This window comes from Lepus europaeus, chromosome 3 (assembly GCF_033115175.1).
Source record: "Lepus europaeus isolate LE1 chromosome 3, mLepTim1.pri, whole genome shotgun sequence".
NCBI classification, from domain to species: domain Eukaryota; kingdom Metazoa; phylum Chordata; class Mammalia; order Lagomorpha; family Leporidae; genus Lepus; species Lepus europaeus.
This window is the reverse complement of record NC_084829.1, coordinates 72,846,222-72,873,885: the sequence shown is the minus strand read 5'-3', so window position 1 is coordinate 72,873,885 and position 27,664 is coordinate 72,846,222. Positions and strand designations below refer to the sequence as shown.

General features: G+C 40.2%; 1 protein-coding gene across 7 annotated transcripts in view; it reads right to left on the bottom strand.

Moving 5' to 3' along the window:
• Window positions 1-27,664, bottom strand: part of SENP6 (SUMO specific peptidase 6) — a 140,969-nt gene that overhangs the window by 92,916 nt on the left and 20,389 nt on the right. For 6 of the 7 annotated variants that reach the window (XM_062186393.1, XM_062186388.1, XM_062186386.1 and 3 more), the window contains exons 2-3: window positions 14,279-14,372; window positions 12,082-12,142 (exon numbers count right to left, since the gene is read on the bottom strand). The exons of the other annotated variant lie outside the window; for it this stretch is intronic. In XM_062186393.1, the coding sequence (XP_062042377.1) occupies window positions 12,082-12,142; window positions 14,279-14,372 (155 nt within the window). The remainder of the gene's footprint in view (window positions 1-12,081; window positions 12,143-14,278; window positions 14,373-27,664) is intronic. 7 annotated transcript variants of the gene reach the window in all.

The window sequence follows — 27,664 nt, the reverse complement described above, 5'->3', positions numbered from 1 at the left end:
AAAGCTGCTTTCAGACTGTGACAAAGAAGGGCCTTGGTCCTTACTGATAACTACCCTAAACTGACATTTTAAAAATAATTTTTACCTATTTTATTTTTGAAATTAATTTTTTGTACTCTTTTACAAGAAAATATACTCATAGGAAGAAAGTAACTTGACTTTCCCCCTAACTGTTTCAACAGCAAACTCACAGAACCAGAGGAAGCTCCTGACTTTTGGCTTTGGATAGGCCCAGCTCAGGCTATTTCAGCCATTTGGGGAGTGGATCAGTGGATAAAAGATCTCTCTCTCTCTCTCTGCCTCTCTGTGACTCTACCTTTCAAATGAATGAATGGATCTTTACAAAAAAAAAAAAAAAAAAAAAAAGGAACATATTTCCTTCTTTATTTAAAAAACTTATGGAGTGGGGCTGGCACTGTGGTGCAGTGGGTTAACGCCTTGGCCTGAAGCGCTGGCATCCCATATAGGCACTGGTTCTAGACCAGGTTGCTCCACTTCTGATCCAGCTCTCTGCTATGGCCTGGGAAAATAGTAGAAGAAGGCCCAAGACCTTGGACCACTGCACCCAAGTGGGAGACCAGGAGGAAGCTCCTGGCTCCAGATGGGCACAGCTGCAGCTGTTGCGGCCAACTGGGGAATAGACCACTGACTGGAAGACCCTCCCCCCGCCCCCCCCGTAACTCTGACTTTCAAATAAATAAAATAAATCTTAAAAACCAATTTATGGAGTTTTGGTTGTCATTTTGAATAGGATTTTTCTTTTTCAATCCTAAAAAGCTACTGTCAGCATGTAATTAAAATAAAGACAAGTTGGGGCTGGTGCCGTGGCGCAGCAGGTAAAGCTGCTGCCTGCAGTGATGGCATCCCATGAGTCCTGGCTGCTCCACTTCCAATCCAACTCTCCTATGGCCTGGGAAAGCAGTAGCAGATGGTCCAAGTGCTTGGGCCCCTACACCCATGTGGGAGACCCAGAAGAAGCTCCCGGCTCTGGATCAGCACAGCTCCAGCCATTGTGGCCATCTGGGGAGTAAACCAACAGATGGAAGACTTTTCCCTCTCTCTCTGCCTCTGCCTCTCAAATAAATAAATATTAAAAATAAAATAAAGACATGTTCTTAATATTAAACAAGAGAAAATTATTTCCTTTGGGTATTCTATGTATTCAGTAATAAATATATTATTTAGTATAATCATAATTTGACTTGGTTTACTATCTTTAAATCTGTCAAGTTTATTTCAAATCAAATATATTGCTTTTACTACAGGTGTTTTCTGTTACATTAAATTGAACTTCTATGATCAATTAGATATGTAACTGTCAACTGCTAGAGAATTTATGAATTTAGTTTGAATTCTCACACACACAATCACATCACTAGAAAATCAACTATAAACATGGGCCTCATTTATGTCAAGTCTATATTATTTGCAAAGGAAAACAAATTTACAAAGGCTCAAACACCACATTTAATAATAATTAATTTAACTTTATGTAAGATTTGTAATGCCATACACTATGTGAATTAGTTTGATCTAAATCTTACAACAATCCTATGAAGTGGGTAACTGTTAGCAGGCTTATAATCTAATATTCAGTCTGAGTAACTATTGTAATAAAGCAACCACCCAAAAAATAGCTGAACATTTCTCTAAAATGGATATTAAATCTCTAGAACACAGTGGTAAAATAAGAAAACCTTTTCTGTAAAGGGCCAGCGAATAAATATTCTAGATTTGATTATCTATATGGTTTCGACTGTGTCTACTCAACTCTGTATTCAAATATGTTGTAGTACAAAAGCAGCCCTAAGACAATACAAAAGAAAATGAGCACTGAACAAATGTTGTCCAATAGGCATGGATACAAGTTTTAATGTCATATAATTTTTCACAAGTCATGAAATAGTATTATTTTAATTTTTTCCCAAACATTTAAAAATGTAAAAATATTCTGGGTGACAAACAGATCATAAGCTATAGGCAGGACCTGGTCTGTGAACTTTGTCAACTCCTCTTGTATCATTAATCATTAGGTTAACTCACAAGCAAAACAAATTATAATAATTTAAAGTTCTGCGGGGGGACCAGTGCTGTGATGTAACAGGAAAAGCTGCCGCCCACAGGGCTGGCATCTCATATGGGTGCTGGTTCAAGTCCCGGCCACTCCCCTTCCAATTCAGCTCTCTGCTGTGGCCTGGGAGAGCAGTGGAGGATGGCCCAAGTGTTTGGGCCCCTGCACCCATGTGGGAGACTTGGAAGATCCTCCTGACTCCTGGCTTTGGATCGGCGCAGCTCTAGCTGTTGCAGCCATCTGGGGAGTGAACCAGTGGATGAAAGATCTCTCTCTCTCTCTAACTCTGCCTTTCAAATAAAATAAATAAATCTTAAAAAAAAAAGTTCTGTGGGGCACAGAAAGCCAATACACTGTGGCAAAAATATATTTTACATGAAAGATCTCTGTGAGTGAAGGTACCAATGGAAAGAGGTGGCCATCAAATGAACTTTTCTCTAAAGGGAGGAAAGAACATCCATTTGCTTATGGCTTTGTCTAAATACTGATGGAATCTGTGTATTCAAAAGGCTTAAATAGCCTATAGGTAGCTCATGTCAAGAGTTTCAGGTGGTCACTGACATCATACATGGGTGTTAATTGTTAAATTAACAACAGGAGTCACTGTGCACTAGCTCCCCATTGCAGGACTTTTGTCCTCAATGGGTTGTATTATTATTAACTGTGATATTTGTTCTCATACAGTTCTGTGTGTGTGTGTGCATGCGTGCAAATTGTTGAGATCTTTACTTAGGGTCGAGTTACTCTTCTGTGTACAAAGTTAATTGAAAATGAATCTTAATGGAGAATAGGACTGGGAAGAGGAGAGGGAGAATGAAGAGGGGTGGGAGTGTGGGTGGGAGAGCAGCTATGGTGAGAAGAATAACTATATTCCTAAAGTTGTACATAAGAAATTTATATTCCTCAAAATTTTGATTAATTAAAAAAATAAAGTTCTGCAGTAACAAGAAGTTGTTTCGATCACTAGCACCTAAACTTATACTCAATACATATTTGCTACATGAATATTTCACTGGGATTCTAAATGTGCAAAAATGATAAATATGTGATATCTTTCACCCAAAGTTATTCCTCACTATATAATTAATTTAAGTAAATAATTCAGGAAATATGGCCCTTAAGAACTTTATAAGAGAACTTTCACAAAACCATTAAATGATGGGGCATTAGAAATGGATGCCAAAAACTTTAAATTCTTAAAAATAAAGGGGAAAATCAAACTAAATTATTAGATGCTATGGGGAAAATTTTTTTACAGAGAGAACCAATATTAGTACTGCAAATGACCGATGTCATTGAAATTTTCAAAAAGAGAGGAAAGGAAAAAGGAAACAATAAAGTGACAGATAAAACAGCACATTAGATACAGCTGAAGATAAAAATTAGAGAACTGGATGAGAGAGATGAGGAAAGTACCCAGATACGATAAACTGATTCTTTCTTTCTTTATCTTATTATTCTTCTTTTAACTATAAGAAAATGGAATATGAAGCAAAGATGGTCCAACTGTGATTATTAGGAGTTCCACAAAGAATAACATAGAAAAGCAATAACTCTGGAGATAATGGCTAAATTTTTTTTACAACAAAAAATACGACTCCTTTACAATAAAGAGGCATAGCAACACTGTAGAAAGCCCAAAGGGAATATTATTCTGTTAAACAGAAGTGGTAGGATATTATGATGCTGTGAACCAGGTCAGTGTTATGGCACAAGTTAAACCACCACTTGGAACAGTAGCATCCTGTATCAGAGTGCCAGTTTGAGGCCTGGCTACTCCACTTATGATCCACCTTCCTGTTAATGTGCCTGGAAAGACATCATATGGCTCAAATACTTGGAACCCTGTCACCCACATGGGAGACTCAGGTGAAGTTCCTGGCTCTTAGCTTCAGCCTGTCCCAGCTCCAGCTGTTGTGACCATTTGGGAAGTGAACCAGTAGATGAAAGAGTATGCATTCTCTCTGTTGCTTCTGCCTTTCAAAAAAAAACAAGAAATAGGGGAGGGGGCATGCTTTATTGTCACCACAGCAGTAATACTTCGACCTGCAATACCAGTATCCCGTATCAGAAAGCCTATTCAAATTCTAGAGTATTTTCAGATTTCAAGTCCCAGAGTGACTGTTGAATTCCTGGTTGCTCCACTTCCAATCCAGCTCCATGTTAATGCATCTGGGAAGACAGTAGAAGATGGCCCAAGTACGTGGGTCCCTGCCACCCATGTGGAAGACCCAGAAGGAGTTCCTGGCTCCTGGCTTTTGCCTGGCCAAACCTTGGGGAATGAATCAGTGAAAGGAAGATCTCTGTCTCTGCCTGTGTCTGGCACTCTGCCTTTCAAAAGAAAAGAAAGAAATCCCTAAAGGATGATCACAGGTAGTTTTTAACAGAATCAACTTCTAAATCCTTATTATTCATTTTAACACCTCTCTAAAACTGTTTTACTTTAAAACTCATCTATAAAACAAGGAATCACACAGTATCTCTTTTCCTATCTCCCCTTTCGCAATAGTCCTTTAACCACTTTACAAAAAAAAAACCTAAGTATTTCCTATTGTAATAAATACCTACATACAAAGAATGATTTAAAATACAGATATTTTGGGGCCAGTACTATGGCGCAGTGGGTTGGTTAAAGCCCCGGCCTGAAGTGCAGGCATCCCATATATGCGCCAGTTCTAGTCCTGGCTACTCCTCCTCTGATCCAGCTCTCTGCTGCAGCTTGGGAAAGCAGTAGAAGATGGCCCAAGTCTTTGGGCCCCAGCATGCACATGGGAGACCAAGAAGCAGCTCCTGGCTCCTGACTGGCTCAGCTCTGGCCGCTGCGGCCATTTGGGGAGTGAACTAGCTGACGGAAGACCTCTCTCTCTGTGTCTCTACCTCTCTCTGTAACTGTCTTTCAAATAGTGTCTCTACCTCTCTCTGTAACTGTCTTTCAAATAAAGGAAAATAAATCTTAAAAAATTAAAAAAAAAAAAAAACAAAATACAGATATCTGGAATCTATTTTGGCATATAAAACAATGGTTTGGCTTTTTATATATTTCTATTAAAGATGAAGCACTGGAGTAGGTAGTTAGCCTAACAGTTTAGATCCTTACATCCCACAAGAATCCCTGGTTTAATTATCAGCTCTGACTTCTGACTTTAGCTTCCTACCAATGTAGATGCTGGAAGACAAAAGCAATGACTCGGGTGACAGGATTCCTGTCAACCACATGGGAAACCTGTACTAAATTCACAGGTCCCAGTTTCAGTCCCCGCCCAGTCCCAGCCATTTCAGGCATTTGGAGGGGAAAACAGAGGATGGAAATTTTCTGTTTCTCACTGCCTCTCAAATAAACAGATGAAACAGGGGTATTCGGAGTCAAAGTAAGATTTTCTTCATTTAGATATACTGTAAAAAGGCAAAGTTAAAGTAATGAAAATTTGTGTTTACTAACTTCATATCTTCTATTATTATAAAAAAAAAAAAAAAAAAAAAAAAGCACTACGCCTAGAAGAAAATCAAAGGACAATTCAAAGCATCGTAAGTTAGGGGGGAAAATCTGCTGTGCCTTTTAACAACCAGGTAACAAACTCAGCTAAAATCCAAAGCTTTTTTTGGTCTATCTTAGAACTCTCAGTGAAACAACTGTCATAAAGACATGAATGTAAATGTACATTTGACATTAAAAAAGACAACAGACTTTGAAAGATAGAAGACTGATTTGAATGTGAGGACTGTCCAGCATAATCCTGAACATTACAATCCTAAGTACTGAAATTCTGAAACTCTAAAATTACTAAACATAAAAATTCTGAAAATACAATTCTGGACAAAATAATTTTTATTTTGTAAAAGGTTATCTACTTATCTATATATCTGAAAGGCAGAATGATGTGGAAAGATCTTACACCCACTGATTCACTTCCCAAGTGCTCATAACAAACCAGGGCAGAGCCAGGCCAAAGTCAGGAGCCAGAAATTCCATCAGAATCTCCCAAGTACTCATGTCATCATCTGCTGCTTCCCAGGGAGTATCAGCAGGAAGCTGAATTGGAATTAGAGGTTGGAGTTAACCCCAGGCACTCAAATGTGGGATGTGGTGTCACAAGTGGTAGTTTATCCTGCTGTGTCACAACAGTGTCTCCCGCCAAAAGTAATTTTAAAATTCTTCAGAGAACATTTATTTATATCTTTAAAAGGGTAAATTTACTTGAGATAGACATGACAGAACACTTCCTAGGCCACTTCACATAAAGAAATAGGCCCAAAAGGAAAACCTACAAATGTATATCAATATAGTTGGTAATTATGTACATGCAGCTTTATTAAATGGGGTCATCTGAAATACCTGAGAGAAATAAGCCATTTTTTTTTTTTTAAAGATTTATCTATTTACTTGAAAGTCAGATAGAGAAGGAGAGGCAGAGAGACAGAGAGGTCTTCCATCTGCTGGTTCACTCCCCAATCGGCCGCGACAGCCAGAGCTGTGACAATCCAAAGCCAGGACCAGGAGCTTCTTCCAGGTCTTCCCATGCAGGTGCAGGGGCCCAAGGACTTGGGCCATCTTCTACTGCTTTCCAAGGAGAGTGGGATTGGAAGTGGAGCAGCCGGTACTCGAACTGGTGCCCATATGAGATGCCAGCACTGCAAGCGATGGCTTTACTCGCTTCGACACAACACCGGCCCCACAAGCCATTTTTTATGAGGTTGGGTCACTACAGCATACTCAGACACCCGAAGAGGTGAGTGAGATCTGAAGAAATTTTATCTTTTGCAAATGCTAATGTACAAAAAGGATTTCTCTTCATTTACTGAGGAAGTTGCACTGTTTTTCCAGTATTTTAGGCATAAAGATGCTATCGTGACAATGTACTTTCAGAGAGCCAAATTTGAAAAAAGAAAAAAAAAAAGCAGGCACAAATTAGAATTTTATATAGGTCTTTACACAACTTAAACCTCCAGTACTAGAATGAATATGAAGATGAAATACACAGCATAGCAACTGTAAAAACTAATCCAGATAAATTTGGAAAAAAAAAAAATTTGGAAAAAAGTAAAGCACATACACACACAGCACTGTGTATAGTGGACTTGACCTCGGCCTGCGGCACTGGCATCCCATATGCGTACCAATTCTAGTCCTGGATGCTCCTCTTCCGATCTGGCTCTCTGCTATGGTCTGGGAAGGCAGCTGAAGATGGCCCAGATCCCTGGGCCCCTACACATGTGTGGTAGGTTAAGCTGACCCAGAAGAAGCTTCTGGCTCCTGACTTCCGATTGGCCCAGCTCTGGCGGTCACGACCATTTGGGGAGTGAACCAGTGGATGGAAGAACTTTCCCTGTCTCTGCCTGTCTCTAACTTTGTCTCTCAAATAAATGAATAAAATCTTTTAAAAAAGAAAAAAGAACACATGACATGAAAACCTGTGTTATAGGTGTAGTTTATGGGTAACTGCTCAGAAGCAGTTCATAAGAGCTGGCTGATTTTCACTATCATTAACTATAAATTTTTTAAAGATTTATTTTCATTTATTTGAAACACAGAGTTACAGAGAGATTAGAGGCAGAGAGAGAGGTCTTCCATCTGCTGGTTTATTCCTCAGAAGGCCACAAAGGCTGGAGCTGCGCCGATCTGGAGCTAGGAGCCAGGAGCTTCCTCCGGTCTCCCATGTGGGTGCAGAGGCCCAAGGACTTGGGCCATCTTGTACTGCTTTCCCAGGCCATAGCAGAGAGCTGGACTGGAAGAAGAGCAGCCGGGACTAGAACCAGCGCCCATATGGGATGCCGGCACTTCAGGCCAGAGCTTTAATCCACTGCGCCACAGCTCTAGACCCAATTAACTATATTTTGAAGTTCTGCATCACAATGGACAGCTGCCTATTTTTCTTTTAGAGCAGGGGTGGGGAGCCTTTTTTCTGCCAAGGGCCATGCAAAATTATTAATTTAAAAATTAGCCCCTGCTGGCCGGCACCGCGGCTCAACAGGCTAATCCTCCGCCTTGCGGCACCAGCACCCCGGGTTCTAGTCCCGGTCAGGGTGCCAGATTCTGTCCTGGATGCCCCTCTTCCAGGCCAGCTTGCTGCTGTGGCCTGGGAGTGCAGTGGAGGATGGCCCAAGTGCTTGGGCCCTGCATCCCATGGGAGACCAGGATAATCACCTGGCTCCTGCCTTCGGATCAGTGCAGTGCGCCGGCCGCAGCGCGCTGGCCGATGCGGCCATTGGAGGATGAACCAACAGCCAAAGGAAGACCTTTCTCTCTGTCTCTCTCTCACTGTTCACTCTGTCAAAAAAAAAAAAAAAAAAAAAAAATTAGCCCCTGCTATATAGAGTTCTTAGATTTTCAGTACCACCTGCAGTTGCCTTGGCAGGGCCATACCAAATGTTTTCGTGGGCCTTACCAGGTCCATGGCCCAGGTGTTCCTCACCCATTTTAAAGCATGGCTTTCCTTGCAGAATACATTTACATTCATTTTTTAAGTGGTGGATTCTCCTACACATAGTCCACTCAGACTCACACAATGTATCTCCGGAAACATCTATACAGACTTACCTAAAATAATGCTCTTATCAGGTGTTCAAGTGCTCCATCTGCCTAGCATGACACAACTATCTTGCACACAACTGAAAATACAATAATCCCTTTCCCCAGAGTTCAGTTTTCTACACCTCTTACAGCTTTTTCCCAAACTGCAATTGCGTTGTTGGCTTTGGGATTTCAACATTCAAGACTTTAATCTTTGGGGATTGCCAATTTTCAGGATTTTAGAGCTCAGAAATTTCTGATTGGGGGATTTCAACATTTGAGACTACACCATTCAAGACTACGTCCTGTATTCTCCCTCTTGCTCATATTCTCTTAGTTTCTTTTCTTTTTTTTTTAAAGAGTTATTTATTTATTTGAAAGAGTTACACAGAGAGGGGAGAGGCAGAGAGAGAGAGAGAGAGAGAGAGATAGGTCTTTCATCTGATGGTTCACTCTCCAAGTGGCTACAACAGCTGGAGCTGCACCAATCCGAAGCCAGGAGCCAGGAGCCTCTTCCAGGTCTCCCACGTGGGTGCAGGGGTCCAGGGACTTGGGCCATCTTCTACTGCTTTCACAGGCCACAGCAGAGAGCTGGATCGGAAGTGGAGCAGCTGGGATTTGTACCGGCGCCCACATGGGAAGCCAGTGCTTCAGGCCAGGACGTTAACCAGCTGCTCCACAGCGCCGGCCCCTCTCTTAGTTTCTTGAGAGATAGAAAGCACCATGTGGGTGGCAGCATGGCAACTACTAGAGCCATTATTGCTGTCTCTCAGGGTCCACATTAGCAGAAAGCTGGAATCAGGAGCCAAAGCTGGTAATTGAATCCAGGTTCTCCAATGTGGGACACATGGACCTTAACTGGCTATTTCACTGTTAGGCCAAACACCCATTCCAGGAGTATGTTTTTAAGAATTAATAAGCACCAGGACTAGCCTTGTCAAGTTACATGCAGACATTTTCACAAATTAAATCAACTAAATATACAGCTCTAATGTTTTGGAGGAAACACATAACAAAATACAGGCAAAAGCATATGCAAATTAAAAAAAAATCAGTCATTCCAGTAATTTCTGGGAGATTATGCTGAAAGAAATGGAAGGATGGGGCAGGAACTGTGGCATGGCAGATTAAGCCACCACCTACAGTGTCAGCATCCCATATGGGCACCAGTTCGATTCCCGGCTGTTCCATTTTCGATCCAGCTCTCTGCTAGTGCACCTGGCAAAGCAGCAAAAGATGGCCCAAGTCCCTGGGCCCTTGTATCGGCCCTTGTATCCACATGGATACTGGGAAGAAGCTCCTGGCTCCAGAATGGCCCAGCTCCAACCATTACAGCCATTTGGGGGAGTGAACCAGTGGACAGAAGACTTTTCTCTCTGTCTTTCCCTCTCTCTGTCTCTAACTCTACCTCTCAAACAAACAATACCTTAACTGATATAAACCTCTTATGTTGCTAGTCACACAAAAGTAGCACACAGAACACAATAGATGATATCTGGTAACTGCACAGAACACTGTATTATTGGTTTACGTATACACTTTTTATTGTTATTTTAGAATGTACTCCAAGTTACAAAAAAGTTTACTGCAAAGCAGTATGCTGTATTACAGCAGCAGCAGCTTCATCCTCTGCTCACATCATCTCACGACTGTATCAGGTGATTGACTCATATCATCTAGGTTTGAGTAAGTACTCTAACATTTACAAGACTACAAAACAATTGCATAATGATGAATCTCTGAACATAACCCTGTTAATTAACACATGACTTTATTATGAACTAGTATCACAGCAAACAACCAGTTTTTTAAAGATATTATGCTTCGCTAAACCTAAGGAACCCTTATAAGATATACATTATACTAGCATGCAAAAAAAAAGGTTTTAAATAATCAAACCATTTCAAAATATCATTACTCCATACATCTAAATTTCAGAGATGTCAAAATGTGGGAAAAGGTTTTTTGTTGTTGTTTTTGTTGTTTGTTTTTTTTTTAAGATTTATTTGAAAGGCAGAGTTACGGAGAGAAAAAGATAGATTATCTTCCATCTGCTGGTCCACTTCCCAAATGGCTGGAAATGGCCAAGGCTGGGCCAGGCTGAAGCCAGTAGCCAAGAACGCATTCCAGGTCTCCCATGTGGGTGCAGGGGCACAAGTACTTGGGTCATCTTCCATTGCTTCCTCAGGCACATTATCAGGGAGCTGGATAGGAAGTAGAGCAGCTGGGACGGAATTCGTGCCTATAAGGAATTCCAGCACTGCAGACAGCAGCTTTACCTGCTGTACTACAGTGCAGGCCCCAAAAATGTGTTTCTTAAACAACATAAAAGAATTCCTACATATAGCATTCTAAAGACCAAATCATAAAATGGGCAGTGGATATTAAATGACAACTATCAAAAAAAGGAATAGAAATGAACTACACATATCAAACAGAGTTTGGTTTCACTTGTAATAAAAGAAATTCAAATTAAGACTACATTGAAGGCTGGTACCGTGGCTCACTTGGCTAATCCTCCACCTGCGGCACCGGTACTCCGGGTTCTAGTCCCGGTTGAGGCGCCAGATTCTGTCCTGGTTGCTCCTCTTCCAGTCCAGCTCTCTGCTGTGGCCTGGGAAGGAAGTAGAGGATGGCCCAAGTAGTTGGGCCCTGTACCCACATGGGTGACCAGGAGGAGGTACCTGGCTCCTGGCTTCAGATCAGCGCAGCGCGCCGGCCATAGCAGTCATTTGGGGGGGGGGGGGGGGTGTGAACCAAAATGGAAGGAAGACCTTTCTGTCTCTCTCTCTCTCACTGTCTAACTCTGCCTGGCAAAAAACCAAAAAGACTACATTGAGATACTATTTTTCATTAGGGAAGATCAAAAGGTTAAAATTTCTATGATGGAAATGTTAGGAAATGGCTACTTTCAGAACACTGCTGCTAAAGTGTAAGTCAGGTACAATAAATTAGAAATTATTTTATCTGGAGACAGAAATTCTACTTTTAGGAATTCATTCTATAGAGATACTTGTACGTGTGCATAAGAATATATATTCTTCAAAGCTAATTTACTCAACATTATATTAGGAAAAAAATTTGAACATTGACAAGTGTTCATATCCATCAATATGGTGACATATTGTTAATAATGTTAATATCATAACATTAATAACAACAATAATGTATATGATATGATAGGATTATGTGCACCTACTAAAAAATGAGGGTGCTTTCTAAAGACTCTTATGGATGATCTCCAAATATACTGTTAAAGAATATTAGGAAAACTGTCTATGGTATACTACTAACTATGTGTGTGGGGGGGTGGGCTGGTAATATATATCTTCTTCACAAAGCATAAAACATTTATAAAGGGATTAAAAAAAACTAGAAACACTATTTGCCTCTGGGATGAGGAAGTGGGTGGCTAGGGATTACAAATAAAAAGCATAAGTTTTCTTTTGGGATAATAGTATACAACCTAAAAGAAAAAAAAAAGTTTTAAAGCAACACTTGCCTTTTTTCCTTTTGAGGTTTCAGAATCCTCATCTTCATCTACACTGAGTAGATTTGCCCCACTACATAGAAAATAAGGGGAAAAATATCTTAAGTAATAATTACAGTCCATATATTAAATTTAAAGGTTTTATCTTCTATGCTCCCTTAATCCAAGGAATCAGTAAATTTTTTCTGTAATGGACCAGATAAAAAAGCATCTTAAGGTATCCAGGCCATTATGGTGTCTGTTGCAACTACTCATCTTTGCTATTATAGTGTGAAATCAGCCATAAACTATACATAACAAAATTATGTAATAAGTAGAAACTAATAGCTATTAACAAAATCAATGGGCTATAGTTTGCTGACCCTTCTCATAAATGAATGCACGATTTTTTTGACACATAACTACATATTTATGGGGTACAATGTAATAATTCAATACATGTATTAAATGTGTAATAATGAGATCAGGGTAATCAACATCCTCATCTTCTTAAATATTTATCATTTTTTTGTGTTGGGATCCTTTAATCACTCTCTTTCTAACTCTATAAAATATATTATAAATTGTTGTAAACTCTTGTCACCTCATTGTGCTATACAATACTGGAGCTTATTCCTTCTAAGTAACATTTGAATATCCATTATCCAATCGCCTTTATCTATAGATTTTATATAATTTCATTCATTTTCCCTTTCTGTTTTGAACTAATAGGGAAAAAGGATGGAGAAACAAAATAAAGGAGAAGAAACAATTGGTAAAGAAAGGAAATCTTAGCTAATAAAAATAAAGTAATTCCACACAGCAAAATAGTTAGACTTCCACCACTTTTGAAAATATCAATGCCTCACTAAGAATCACTGGCTTGAGATTCTAAAAGATCAGATTAATCTTCTATTAATTATTCAGATTAATCTCGAAATGTTGAAAACCATGAAGTCCCTGAGGACATAATGAAACAAACAGTACAATATGTTAAGTGTAATGTACACGAGAGCAGACACTTTAAAAGCCATAATATACTCATAAAATCCTTTTTATAATAAAAACGTAAACTAAGGTTTCATTATTGTGTACGTACATCCTAATTTTTTAATGCTATACTTCTCTTCCAAACATTTCACAAAAATGTTTAAAAAGTAGTGCACTTTCTCTTCAGATTAATTTCATATTTAATTCTAATCTTTCAAAACTATATGCACACTAAATGTAGGAAAAATTTTGAATTAAAAAATAAGCCAAGAACAAACAAAAACAAATGAAAGAGGACCATAAAATATTAATTTTTCAATAAAAAAACTTTCCAGTTCAAAGCTCTCCTTCAAATAAAATGCCACCTGAAGTCCACACCTCATCAGTGAAGACACATAAAGCAGAAATGAAAAGGGCTGTTGCCCAGACAGAAATAAAGTGCCTACAATACTTAGCCAATATACTCTGAATGACTTCTTGTGTAAAATTTTCTAAGAAATATTTATAGTTCTGACAGAATTTGCATATCCTTGAATTTGTTGTTTCTTTTGCCAGTGAAAAATTAGATCACAAAATCAAGAAACTAAAAACATTGCTAAATCTGTATTATAAATCTCATTACAGGCAAAAAAGTTTCATCAAAACTGTTAAGTAAAATTTTTACACAGCAGTCATTCCAAGTACATTAACAAAGTGTAATGAATACTTCAACTTTTTTGTCTGGGTAAACTCCTGTATTTATCATTTATAGTGGTGTTGCCTTCTCTGGTGAAAATTTGATCTGGTAGATGATGGAGTGAGGAGTGGGATGCTTTACAACTACAGAAGCCAGATACTATAAAACTTAAAGTTTCAGACAAGTTCAAGGGTCTTAATCTGGGTTCAGTTAGAAATAGTGGCCTTGCAATTTCTTGCCTGAACAGACTGCCCCGCCCCTATACACCTTTAAAGGATAATTTCCTTAGTTTGAAATATTCTGCTGTATGGCCAATTTTTAACCATAAAGCGACATGTATTTTGTGAGTATATGTATACATTTAAAAAAGATGGAAAATACACAAAATTATTTAATAATGAACTATTTTTTCTTAATGTATCTGTAAAAGTGAAAGGTTTTCTTAATACCATACTCTAGAAAATATTGTAATACCATACTCTAGAAAATATATAGAACAGGAATTGTTTTTCTAATGAAAAGTTTCATTCTTATAAGATATCTGAGGGAAAAAAATATCCTTACTCTTTATCTGTATCTCCTTCACTTTCTTCTTCATGATCAAAGCTCCAATTACTTTTAAAACCTCCATCTCTCTTAGACTCTGATCTAGCCAAAGCTGAAATAAAAACAAACTGAGATAAGTATTCATTACAGAGCTGTTCAATATAAAACAAATTTGAGCATTTCCCAAGCTCTTTGATCATCTGATATTCTTTTAATTTGCTCATTTTTGACAGCTTCTTATAAATATTCTATATCCTCCAAAAAGAAAAGAAAAGTATTAAAATCTTTTTTTGCTAATTTATAGTCACTCATATCTGTCTGCCATAGGAAGATGCTCACATTAGCAAGATATAATAAACATAGTGGGAAAGTACATGAATATATATCAAATACATAAAATCAGTACTGAATCTCAATCTCTGATCATTGTTCTAGAAGTTAATTTCTATAAACAGTTTGCTGGCCTTACTTATGAGAACTATAAGATGATCAGTAGCCTTTTCCTTAAATTCAGTCTTCTCTGACTTTTTTTTTGGACAGGAAGAGTGCACAGTGAGAGAGAGACAGAGAGAAAGGTCTTTTTTTTTCCGTTGGTTCACTCCCCAATGGCCGCTGCACACCGCACTGATCCGAAGCCAGGAGCCAGGTGCTTCTCCTGGTCTCCCATGCAGGTGCAGGGCCCAAGCACTTGGGCCATCCTCCACTGCACTCTCGGGTCATAGCAAAGAGATGGACTGGAAGAGGAGCAACCGGAACAGAATACAGTGCCCCAACTGGGACTAGAACCTGGAGTGCCAGTGCCACAGGTGGAGGATTAGCCTACTGAGCCAGCGCGCTGGCCTTCTCTGCCTTTGAACATAAGAAAAACAAAACAAGGTTTTCTGTATCAGGCACATAGTTAACTCTGTGACCAGAAAAACTCTCTAGATCAGAAAAACAAACACACTCATTTACATGTTTAAAATGTTTTATAAGTGCATGACTGAAACTCCCTAAAGCCAAAACAACCATAAAATAGAAACCTGGGGAGAAAAATGAAGCTCCAAAGTTGGCACTTGTCTTGGAGTCATTATGACAAAAACCCAATATACTAGAGTTTGGGCTTTGAGATTAGGTTTGGCCCTAGCAAGATAAAGTCAGAAGGGCTGAAGGGCAACACTCTGATCTTGCAAACTAGTATGGGACAGGAGAGAAGAAATCCACTGAAGAAAGAGTTAGCAGGGATTATTGCCTTACACTTGGTTCTGGGTTTCTGAATTAACTAAAGACAAATAAAGTGCATTCACCTCATGGCTAATATACTATAGTTTGAATGTTTTTGTTCACCCAAAAGTACCACCTTGAAACTCTAACCATCAAGATTACAGTATTATAAGGCAGAGGCCTACGAAGCTGATCACATAAGGGCAAACCTCTCAAGAATGGAATTAGTGTTCTTATAAAAGAGACCCAATGGGGCTGGCACTGTAGCATACTGGGTAAAGCCACAGCCTATAGTGTCAGCATCCCGTATGGGCACCAGTTCCAGCCCAGCTGCTCCACTTCCAATCCAGTTCTCTGCTATGGCCTTGGAAATTAGTATAAGATGGCCCAAGTCTTTTGGCTCCTGCAACCCTGTGGAAGACCTGGAAGAAGCTCTTGGCTCCTGGCTTTGGATCAGTGCAGCTCTGGCCATTGCAGCCATCTGGGGAGTGAACCAGTGGATGGAAGATCAACCAACCTCTCTCTCTCTCTGTAACTCTGCCTTTCAAATAAATAAATAAATAATCTTAAAAAAAAAAAAAAAAACACAGGAGACCCAATGCAGCTTGTTTACCCCCTTCCATCACATGAGGTATGAGATATTCAGGCAAATTCATACAGACAGAAAGTAGAAAAGAGTTTACCAGGGGCTGGAAGAACAGAGAGAAAGGAGATGGACAATGAGGTGGTGACAAAGTTCTGGAAATGGATAACAGTAGTAGGTGGATAACACTGCGAATATACCTAATGGCAACAAATTATACTTAAATGGTTAATATGGTAAATTTTATAATATACATTTTTAACCACAACCTAAAATTTTTTGTTAAAGATTTTTATTTTAAAGGCAAAATGATGGAGAAGACGACACAGAAAAAGATTCTCCATCTATGGGTTCACGCTCCAAATGGCTATAACAGCCAGGACTGGAACAGGCTGAAGCCAGGAGTTCAGAACTCCATCCAGCCTCTCATGTGCCCCAAGCACTTGGGCTATCTTCTACTGCTTTCCCAGGCACCTTAACAGGAAGCTGAATTGGAAGCAGAGCAGCTGAGACTCAAACCAGCATTCCAATATATGCCAGTATTGCAAACAGTGGCTTAACCCAGTACACCACAAAGCTAACCCCAATCTGTGTTTTTAAAAAGGGGGAAAAAAGCTCTAAAAGTGACTAACAGAGGCAAATACAAACCCTCCAGACAGATATACAAAAATTTAATCCAAGCTTAAAAACAAGAATTTCCACAAACACAAGTTCACAACACAAAACAGGAGAACGTAAACAAGTCATCATGAACAAATTCGAAGTTTTTGAAAAGACAGCAAATAAACACTAGATAACAAAAACAAGGTTTTTTCCCTGTCAGAGAAATTAAAACTAAGCAAGATGTTAAAGCCAGAAAGAACCCTATGGTGTTGGATTAGAGTCAGAGATATCAGTTTGAACTTGTATTTATGTCATGCATATATATAATAAATATATACTAATATATATATTTCATATATACTACTCATGTGTATATATATATATATATATATATATATATATATATGAAATGATAGTTATGTGTTGTACCATGGGTTAGTATATATCACTACGGCTTCGACCTCAGAGAGGGTCTAGAAGCAGTGTCACCCACAGTAGTAATGAGAACACTTGCATCCAGATCTTGGTTTCTTTCTTTTTAATCTTTTATTTAATGAATATAAATTTCCAAAGTACAGCTTATGGATTAGAATAGCCCCACCCCCATAACTTCCCTCCCACCAGCAACCCTCCCCTTTCCCGCACTCTCTCCCCTTCCATTCACATCAAGATTCATGTTCAATTCTCTTTATATACAGAAAATCAGTTTAGTATATATAAAGTAAAGATTTCAACAGTTTGCCCTACATAGCAAAACAAAGTAAAAAATACTGCTGGAGTACTAGTTATAGCATTAAATCACACTGTACAGCACAATAATGAAAGAGATCCTACATGATATTTTTTTTAAAAAATGATTAATTTTCTATGTAATTTCCAATTTAATACCAAGTTGGTTTTTTTTTCATTTTCAATTATCTTTATATACAGGAGATCGATTCAGTATATACTAAGTAAAGATTTCATCAGTTTGCACCCACACAGAAACAAAAAGTGTAAAAATACTGTTTCAGTACTAGCTATAGCATTACTTCACATTGGACAACCCATTAAGGACAGATCCCACATGGGACGTAAGTACACAGTGAATCTTGATGTTGATTTAACAATTTAACGCTCTTGTTTATAGCGTAAGTAATCTCCCTAGGCTCTAGTCATGAGTTGCCAAGGCTATGGAAGCCTTTAGGGTTCACCGACCTCGATCTTATTCCGACAGGGTCATAGTCAAAGTGGAAGTTCTCTCCTCCCTTCAGAGAAAGGTGCCTCCTACTTTGATGGCCCCATTCTTTCCACTGGGATCAAACTCGCAGATGTCTTTCATTTAGTTCTCCCCCCCCCCCCCCCCACAGAGTGCCTTGGCTTTCCATGCCTAAAATACTCTCATGGGCTCTTCAGCCAGATCCAAATGCCTCAAGGGCTGATTCTGAGGCCAGAGTGCTATTTAGGACATCTGCCATCCTATGAGTCTGCTGTGTCTCCCCCTTCCCATGTTGGATCCTTCTCTCCCTTTCTGATTTTATCAGTTAGTATTCGCAGACATTAGTCTTGTTTGTGTGATCCCTTTGACTCTTAGACCTATCAGTGTGATCAATTGTGAACTAAAATTGATCACATGGACTAGCGAGATGGCATTGGTACATGCTACCTTGATGGGATTGTATTGGAATCCCCTGGCACGTTTCTAACTCCACCATTTGGGGCAAGTCCGATTGAGCATGTCCCCAGTTGTACATCTCTTCCCTCTTTTTCTCACTCTTATATTTAACAGGGATCACCTTTCAGTTAAATTTAAACACCTAAGAATAATTGTGTGTTAATTACAAAGTTCAACCACTAGTACTAGAACAAAAAAATACTAAAATGGACAAAGTATTACACTGTACAAAAACAGTCAGCACAGGAGCTGATCAAGTTACTGTTTCTCAGTGTCCATTTCACTTCCACAGGTTTTCCCTTTGGTGCTCAGTTAGTTGTCACCAATCAGGGAAAACAAATGGTATTTGTCTCTTTGGGACTGGCTTAATTCACTCAGCATGATGTTTTCCAGATTCCTCCATCTTGTTGCAAATGACCGGGTTTCATTGTTTTTTACTGCTGTATAGTATTCTATAGAGTACATGTCCATTAATTGCTTTATCTAGTCTACTTTTGATGGGCATTTGAGTTGTTTCCAGGTCTTAGCTATTGTGAATTGAGCTGCAATAAACATTAATGTGCGGACGGCTTTCTATGGGTAAATTCCAAGGAGTGGGATGGCTGGGTTGAATGGTAGGGTTATATTCAGGTTTCTGGGGAATCTCCAGACTGACTTCCATAGTGGTTTAACCAGTTTGCATTCCCACCAACAGTGGGTTAGTGTCCCTTTTTCCCCTCATCCTCTCCAGCATCTATTGTTGGTAGATTACTAAATGTGAGCCATTCTAACCGGGGTGAGGTGAAACCTCATTGTGGTTTTGATTTGCATTTCTCTGGTGGCTGGTGATCTTGAACATTTTTTCATGTGTCTGTTGCCCTGTAATTAGGTGCATATACATTGATAACCGTTATATCTTCCTGTTGAATGGATCCCTTAATCATTATATAGTGCCCCTCTTTGTATCTCCTAATAGCTTTTGTGGTAAAATTTATGTTGTCCGATATTAAGATGGCTACGCCCGCTCTTTTTTCATTTCTGTTGGCATGGTATATCTTTTTCCAGCCTTTCACTTTCAGTCTGTGTGCATCTTTGTTAGAAAGATCTGTTTCTTGTAAGCAGCAAATAGATGGGTTTTTGTTTCTTAACCCAATCAGCCAATCGGTGTCCTTTAAACTGGACTGTTCAGGCCTTTAACGTTTAATGTGACTATTGATAAGTAGTAACTCTGCCCTATCATTTTTGGGTTTCCTGTTATCTTTTGCTGTGAGGTTTCCTTCCTTTACCTTCTTCCACACTGATGACCGTGTTTCTGTGTTTCTGCGTGTATCACATCTTTAAGCATCTTTTGCAGGGTTGGACAAGTGGCGACGAATTCTTTCAATTTCTGTTTGCTATGAAAGGTCTTTATTTCACCTTCATTCACAAATGAGAGCTTTGCAGGATATAATATTCTGGGCTGGCAGTTTTTCTCTCATAGTACCTGGGCTATATCTTGCCATTCCCTCCTCGCTTGTAGGGTTTCTGATGAGAAGTCTGCTGTGAGTCTAATTGGGGATCCTCTGAGAGTGGTCTGAGGTTTCTCTCTTGCACATTTTAAGATCTTTACTTTATGTTTCACTGTGGTGAGTTTAATTACAATGTGTCATGGTGAGGATCTCTTTTGGTCATGTTTATTAGGGGTTCTATGAGCTTCCTGTACTAAGATGTCTCTGTCCTTTTCCAAATCTGGGAAATTTTCTGCTAATATCTCCCTAAAAAGGCCTTCTAATCCTTTCTTCCTCTCCATGCCTTCAGGAACTCCTAGAACCCGAATGTTAGGTTTTTTAATAGTATCTTGTAGATTCCCGACAATATTTTTTAGATTTCTAATTTCCTCTTCTTTTCTTTGGTTTGCTTGTTTCCTTTCCTGTTCTCTGTCTTCTAAGTCCGATATTCTCTCTTCTGCTTCACCCATTCTGTTTTTAAGGTTATCTAATGTGTTTGTCATTTGATCTATTGAATTCTTCATTTCATTATGGTTTCTCGTCACTATCACAGTTTCTTGTTCTACTAGTTGTTTCATTTCATTTTGATTCCTCCTTATATTTCATTTTCGCGAGAGATTTTCTATCTTGTCCATTAAGGATTTCTGTAGCTCAAGAATTTGTTTTTGAGAACTTCTTAATGATCTTACTAATTTCTTGAGATCCGCTTCTTGCATTTCTTCGATCTCATCATCTTCATAATCTTGAATTGGGGTGTCTTGTTCATTTGGGGGCATCATAGTGTCTTCCTTGCTCTTGTTACCTTGGTTTCTACATTTGTTTGGCATCTTGGAGGTGTTCTTTGTTTCCTTTGCTGTGGTGTTTTTTCTCGTTAAACTATGACTCTAGCTTAAGTGGACTGTCTGCTTTTGATGGATCCTTAGAGGCTATGATGGGTGTGGCCAGAGAGCTCTGTTTGGTTCTTCATGGTTCAGGGTGTGCCCAAGGTGATTCACCCAGATTGTTCTCTGGCAGCTCACCGGGTTGTCTAGGTTACAGAGTTTGTTTTACACATGTAAAATGGCGCCTGCTCTTTGTCCTGCTTGGCTTTGTAAGGTGAGTGTATAGAGAGGCTAGTGACCCTGCCGGTTCCCCCTATTTATTCGCTTTTTTTTTTTCCTCTCCTCCAGTCAGCCTGGTGCACTTTCCCCAGTGGGACCTCAGACCACGTTCTGACCTTCCCCGCCAATGTCTCAGGTTACCTCTCCTTCCAGCGCTGGGGCTCAAATTCTGCAGCTGGGCTTCTGTGGCTGGGCTCCCTCGGTTCCCCGCTCTCGCGGCTCTGCAGTTTTTTTTTGGGGTCTCTTCCTGAGGGTATAGTAACTCCACTTTTGTTAAACTATCTTTTCCTGGACTGTTGGTGCACACCCTCACTCTTCCGCCATCTTGGCTCTGCCCCAGATCTTGGTTTCTAACCATCATTCTTCCAAATAAAAACTGCAGAGTAAACTCTTCCGGATCTAGAGGATGTGACACAGAAGACCTACGGGGAGAGCAAGGTAGCCCACTGCCGCGCCGAGCCGCGCCTTGGGAGCAGAGCCGCCAGTTCAATTCTGGGCTGTTTATCTTCTGATCCAGCTCTTTGCTATGGCCTGGGAAAGCAGTGGAGGATAGCTCAAGTGCTTGGGCCCCTGTACTCCTGTGGGAGACCCAGAGGAAGCTCCTGGCTCCTGGCTTTGGATTGGCCTGGCTGTTGAGGCCATTTGCGGAGTGAACCAATGGATAGAAGACCTCACTCTCTGTCTCTCCCTCTGTCTGTAACTCTCTCAAATAAATAAAAAACAAAAACTATCTTTCCATACAGTAATTATTAACTACAAACAGGAAATAATTTTCAGGAAAGAAATCTGGCAAACACCACCTTAACTGAGTGATCAAAGTTAATTTTGCTAGTGATAATACAAATTGGTAGGCCTCTAGATAGGACATGTTCAGCAAATTAAAGATAACCTCTGTGAGATCCCAGTGGAAAAAGGGACCCTATAAGAAGGATGTACTTTTCTCTGAAGGGAGGAGAGAACTTCCATTTTGCTATGGCCTTGACTAAATACTGACGGAGTCTGTGGATTCAAAAGACGTCCTTAGCCTTGGCAGTGCATGAGAAGAGCCTTGGTGATCACTGATGTCACAAGTAAGAGTGTCAACTGTCAAATCAACAACAGGAGTCACTGTGCACTTGCTCCACATGTAGAACCTCTGTCCTTAATGAATTATTCTACGAGAATTAATGGTAAAGCTTGTCTTCAAACAGTACTTTATTCTTTGTGTGTCTGTGTGGGTAAAAACTGTTGAAATCTTTACTTGTATAGAGTCAACCTTCTGTATATAATTAGAAATGAATCTTAATGAAGAATGGGGTGAGAGAGGGAGTAGGAGGTGGGGCGGTTTTAGGGTGGGAGGGCAGGTATGGGGAGATGAACTGCTATATTCCAAAAGTTGCGACTATTAAATTTATTAAATAAATGCTTTCTAAAAAAAAAATCACTTATTCCACCCAACAGCAGAATACATTTAAGTTAACAAAAAACCATACCCAGCTACAGCATATCCTGAGTCATACAAGAGATCTCAACAAACAAAAGACCTGAAATAACAGTGTTATACAAAGGTATCAAACCAGAAATCCACCTAGGAAAATCTCAGAACTCATGGAAACTAACATGCTTCAAGATAATCCATAGGTTAAGGATGAAATCTCAAAGGTAAACTTAAAAATACACTGAACCACCAGCACTGCAGCTCACTAGGCTAATCCTCCGCCTGCGGCACCAGCACCCTGGATTCTAGTCCTGGTTGGGGTGCCGGATTCTGTCCTGGTTGCCCCACTTCCAGTCCAGCTCACTGCTATGGCCTGGGAAGACAGTGGAGGATGGCCCAAGTGCTTGGGCCTTGCACCCGCATGGGAAATCAGGAGAAAGCACCTGGCTCCTGGCTTCTGATCGGCGCGGTGCGCCGGCCAGCTGTGGCCACACGGCTATTTGGGGGGTGAACCAATGGAAGGAAGACCTTTCTCTCTGTTTCTCTCTCTCACTGTCTAACTCTGCCTGTCAAAAAAAAAAAAAAAAAAAAAAAAAAAAGAAAAGAAAAGAAAAGAAAAGACTGAACAAGGGGCCGGTGCTGTGGCAAAGCAGGTAAAGCTGTCGCCTGCAGCGCCAGCATCCCATATGGGCCTGGTTTGAGTCCCAGCTGCTCCACTTCCAATCCAGCTCTCTGCTATGGCCTGGGACAGCAACAGAAGATGGCCCAAGTCATTAGGCCCCTACACCTTCATGGGAGACCTGGAAGAATCTCCTGGCGCCTGGTTTCGGATCAGCATAGCTCTGGCCGTTGTGGCCAATTGGGGAGTGAACCAGCAGATGGAAGACCTCTCTCTTTCTTTGGCTCTCCTTCTCTCTCTGTGTAACTCTCACTTTCAAAAAAATAAATCAATCTTTTAAAAAATACACTGACCTGAATGAAAATGAAAACACAACATATAAAATGTACAGGTCACAACCAAAACTGTGCTGATAGAAAAATTTGCAGCACTACATGCAGACCTCTGATATTATGAAACATAGTTGGTCTTTGACCCTGTTTCCTGACATACAACTCCTAAAAAATTATTGCACTCTTGCAAGTGACAGGGTCTTTTACCATTCTATTGAGTAGATTTGAAGGCTGGCAGTCTCTGTGCTGACTACCTTTCCAACTACCTGAGGTAGGGTGGGTGCTAAAGGTTCAGTAGATCACTTAAGGCTGAAGACTCAACCAACCATGCATAATGAAGTCCCCATAAAACCCCAAAAGGACAAGGTTGAGAGGGAGCTTCTGGATAGCCTAACAGATGAAGGTTCCCAAAAGGTGCCTCAAGAGAGGGCATGGAGGTTCTGTGCTTGTTCTCCCATACCTTACCCAATGCATAAATCTACAGAGGCATACCACAATGATAAATTCTTTTTTATCTTTTACACTGTCCATTATAATAAACCAGTACACATTTTTTTTAAAATTTTTATTTTTTGACAGGCAGAGTGGACAGTGAGAGAGAAAGACAGAGAGAAAGGTCTTCCTTTGCTGTTGGTTCACCCCACAATGGCCGCTGCCGCCAGCACACCGTGCTGATCCAAAGGCAGGAGCCAGGTGCTTCTCCTGGTCTCCCATGGGGTGCAGGGCCCAAGCACTTGGGCCATCCTCCACTGCACTCCCTGGCCATAGCAGAGAGCTGGCCTGGAAGAGGGGCAACCGGGACTAGAACCTGGTGTGCCAGCGCCGCAAGGCAGAGGATTAGCCTGTTGAGCCGTGGCGCTGGCCCAACCAATACACATTTTAAAAACAAATCACACTTCTACGGCATTCCTTACAAAAAAATGTGTTAACTTGAATCTCATCATGAAGAAACAAAATTGGGATTAACACAACACTACAAAGTAACCATCCATTTTTTGTTCCTTTAAAAAAAAGTCAGTGTCAAGAAAGACAAAAAAAGTTTTTTGAGATTAAAGCTGTCTAAAGAGACATGGCAAATAAACACAGTACATGATTCTATATTGGACCCTGAGCCATATTTTTTCTTTTGCTTTTTTAAATAAAGATTTATTTTGAGGGAAGAGTTAGGGAGAAAACAGCTAAGGAAACTCTACACAAATTGGAGAGACACAGTAGACCTACGTGGGGGGTGTGGAATGCCCCACTCAGGACCCCAGTAAACAAGAGCCTCCATACCAGCATTGGAGTGTGAGGTGAGACCAGATTGCAGCAGCCCAAGCCACTGGTGAAAAAGCTGCAATAAGAGCCTAGAGGGAATTCAGCTTAGAGCCCTATGGGGGATGGTGTACCTGCCAAACTGGAGAAGAAAAAACAAAGGTGGGCACGTTTCTCTCCCTCCCTGATACAGTGTCCTGTGGATGCATGTAAAAGCTGCACCAGCCCATGTCTGTGCCCAGCAACAAAACAAGTAGAGACTCCCGAGTCTGATGGGGAGAAAAGACAGGGGGATGGGTGCTCCTGTCTATGGGAGGCTTGTGTGCTGGAACTGTGAAAGCACTGAAGCTGCAAAGGAAGTCATGGTGTGACTAGGACCTTGGGTATTCACCGTGGGAGACTCCACATGCTCAGGGCTCCCTGGTTACATGGTGAGGGTCACTGCTGGGGAATCTGAGCTTACACTGAGGATTGCACAGCACAGATCCTTTGTGTGGTCCTTGGGGTAGAGCAGACAAATAATATACCCACTGGGGCTGGCACCCAGGCACTAGTCTCCTTTGAGGAGAGGAGCAAAGATGGGTCTATGCCAACAGACAAGAACAAACCTCCCCTCTGACTAAAAAAAAAAAAAAAAAAAGAGAGAGAGATTTACCACACCAAACCTGTGTGTGTCACCTCAGACATGCCCTTCACCCTGAAGAACTGAACACCCTGACCACAACCACCGCATGCCTCTAGGAATTCCCTGGAAGCAGACATTCCATTAATCTACAGAGGCATACCACAATGATAAAAACTACCACGGCGGGGGGGGGGGGGGGGGGGAGAAACCAACAAGTATCTCTACAAATGCCAAATAACAAACGGACCAATTCAAGAACCAAGAATAAGGAAGACAACATGATGCCCCCAAAAGAACACAACACTTCAATATTAGCTTGCAAAGATGAGACTGAAGAAATGCCAGATATGGAATTCAAAAAATTGATCAGAGGATTACTTAAAAGTAATCAGAAGCAAAGGCATGGACTACTAAAATCTATACATCACATGAAGGAAAATTTCTCCCACAAATTTGAGATCTTAAAGAGAAATCAAAATTAAATATTAGAAATAAAGAATTCAAAAGAACAAATAAAAATGCAGTAGAATCCTTAACAACAGAATCGGTGATGCAGAAGAAAGAATATCCAACTTAGAAGACAGAGCCTAGCCGGCGCCGTGGCTCAACAGGCTAATCCTCCACCTAGCAGCACCGGCACCCCGGGTTCTAGTCCCGGTCGGGGTGTCGGATTCTGTCCCGGTTGCCCCTCTTCCAGGCCAGCTCTCTGCTGTGGCCAGGGAGTGCAGTGGAGGATGGCCCAGGTCCTTGGGCCCTGCACCCCATGGGAGACCAGGAGAAGCACCTGGCTCCTGCCTTTGGATCAGCACGGTGTGCTGGCCACAGCACGCCAGCCACGGCAGCCATTGGAGGGTGAACCAATGGTAAAGGAAGACCTTTCTCTCTGTTTCTATTTCTCACTGTCCACTCTGCCTGTAAAAAAAAAAAAAAAAAAAAAAAAAAAAAAAAAAAAAAAAAAAAGAAGAAGAAGAAGAAGACAGAGCACAGGAAATTATACAGTAAGACCAAACACAAGAAGAAATGGTAAACTAAGAAACACTATTGGTAATCTACAGGAAATAAATGACCCAACATAGTGGTTCTAGGAGTTCCTGAAGGCATGGAATGAGAGTAAGGATTAGGAGGCCTTTTTAGTGAAATAGTAACAGAAAACTTCCTAATTTGAAGATAGGGACATCCAAACACAAGAAGCACACTGAACTCCTAACAGATGTGACCAGAAAAGATCTTCACCACGACACATTGTAATCAAACTCTTCACAGCAAAACATAAACAAAAGATTCTAAAATGTGCATGATAAAAATGCCAGATTACTTGCAGAGGATCTCCAATTAGACTCACAGAGGACTTCTCAACATAAACCCTACAGGCAAGGTGAGAATGGTGAGATATACTCCAAGTCTTAAAAGAACCGTCAACCCAGAATACTGTATCCTGCATTTATGAACAAAGGTAACATAAAGACCTTTAAAGACAAACAGAAATTTAAAGAATTTGTCATCACCAGTCAGCCCTGCAGAAGATGCATAAGGATATGCTACACACAGAAATAGAGAAAACATGGTCATCACTATGAAAGAAGGTAAAAGAATAAAACCTCCCAGTAAAAGTACAAAGGAAATCTAAAGCAAAAATAGGAAGACTTATGGGAAAATGGCAAGGCAAAGTAGTTACTTTTCAATAGCCACCTTGAATGTAAATGGTTTTAACTCTCCAGTTCAAAGACAAAGGCTGGCTGAATGTATTAAAAAATCAAACCCATCTATTTGCTGTCTACAGGAAACAAATCTCATCACAAAGATGCAAACAATTAAAAGCACAAAGATGAAAAAAGAAATTTCATGACAGAAGAAACCAAAAAAGAGCTGCTGTAGCTATCCTAAGATCAGACAAAATAGACTTTAACACAAAAACAGTCAAAAGAGACAGATAAGTAAGGACACTATGTAATGATTAAGGGATCAATTCAACTGGAAGATGTAACTATTATAAATGTATATGCACGTAATTACAGGACACTTGGCTATCTAAAAGAAATGTTAAGGAATCCAAAGGGAGATACAGACTCCAATATGATAGTAATGGGGGACTTCAATACCCCACTTTCAGCCATGGACAGATCAACCAGACAGAAAAGCAGCAAGAAAGCAGCATAGTTAATCAACACTGTAGACCAAATAGACCTAACATCTCTATAAAAATCCTATACTACAGTTGCAGAATACACTATCTTCTCACCAGTGCATGGAACTTTCTTTAGGACTGACCAACTACTATGCCATAACACAAGTCTCAGCAAATTAAAAAAAAAATCAAAATCATACCATGCATCTTCTCAAGACTACAATGCAATGAAGCTGCAAATAAGCAACTCAGGAATCTCTCATATGCAAACACATGTAGACTGAACAACATGCTTCTGAATGAACAATGAATTGTTGAAGAAATCAAAAGAGAAATAAAAAAAATTTCTGGAAACAAATGAAGATGACAATACAACATATCAAAACTTATGAGAGGGGTCGGCACTGTGGTGCAGCGGGTTAA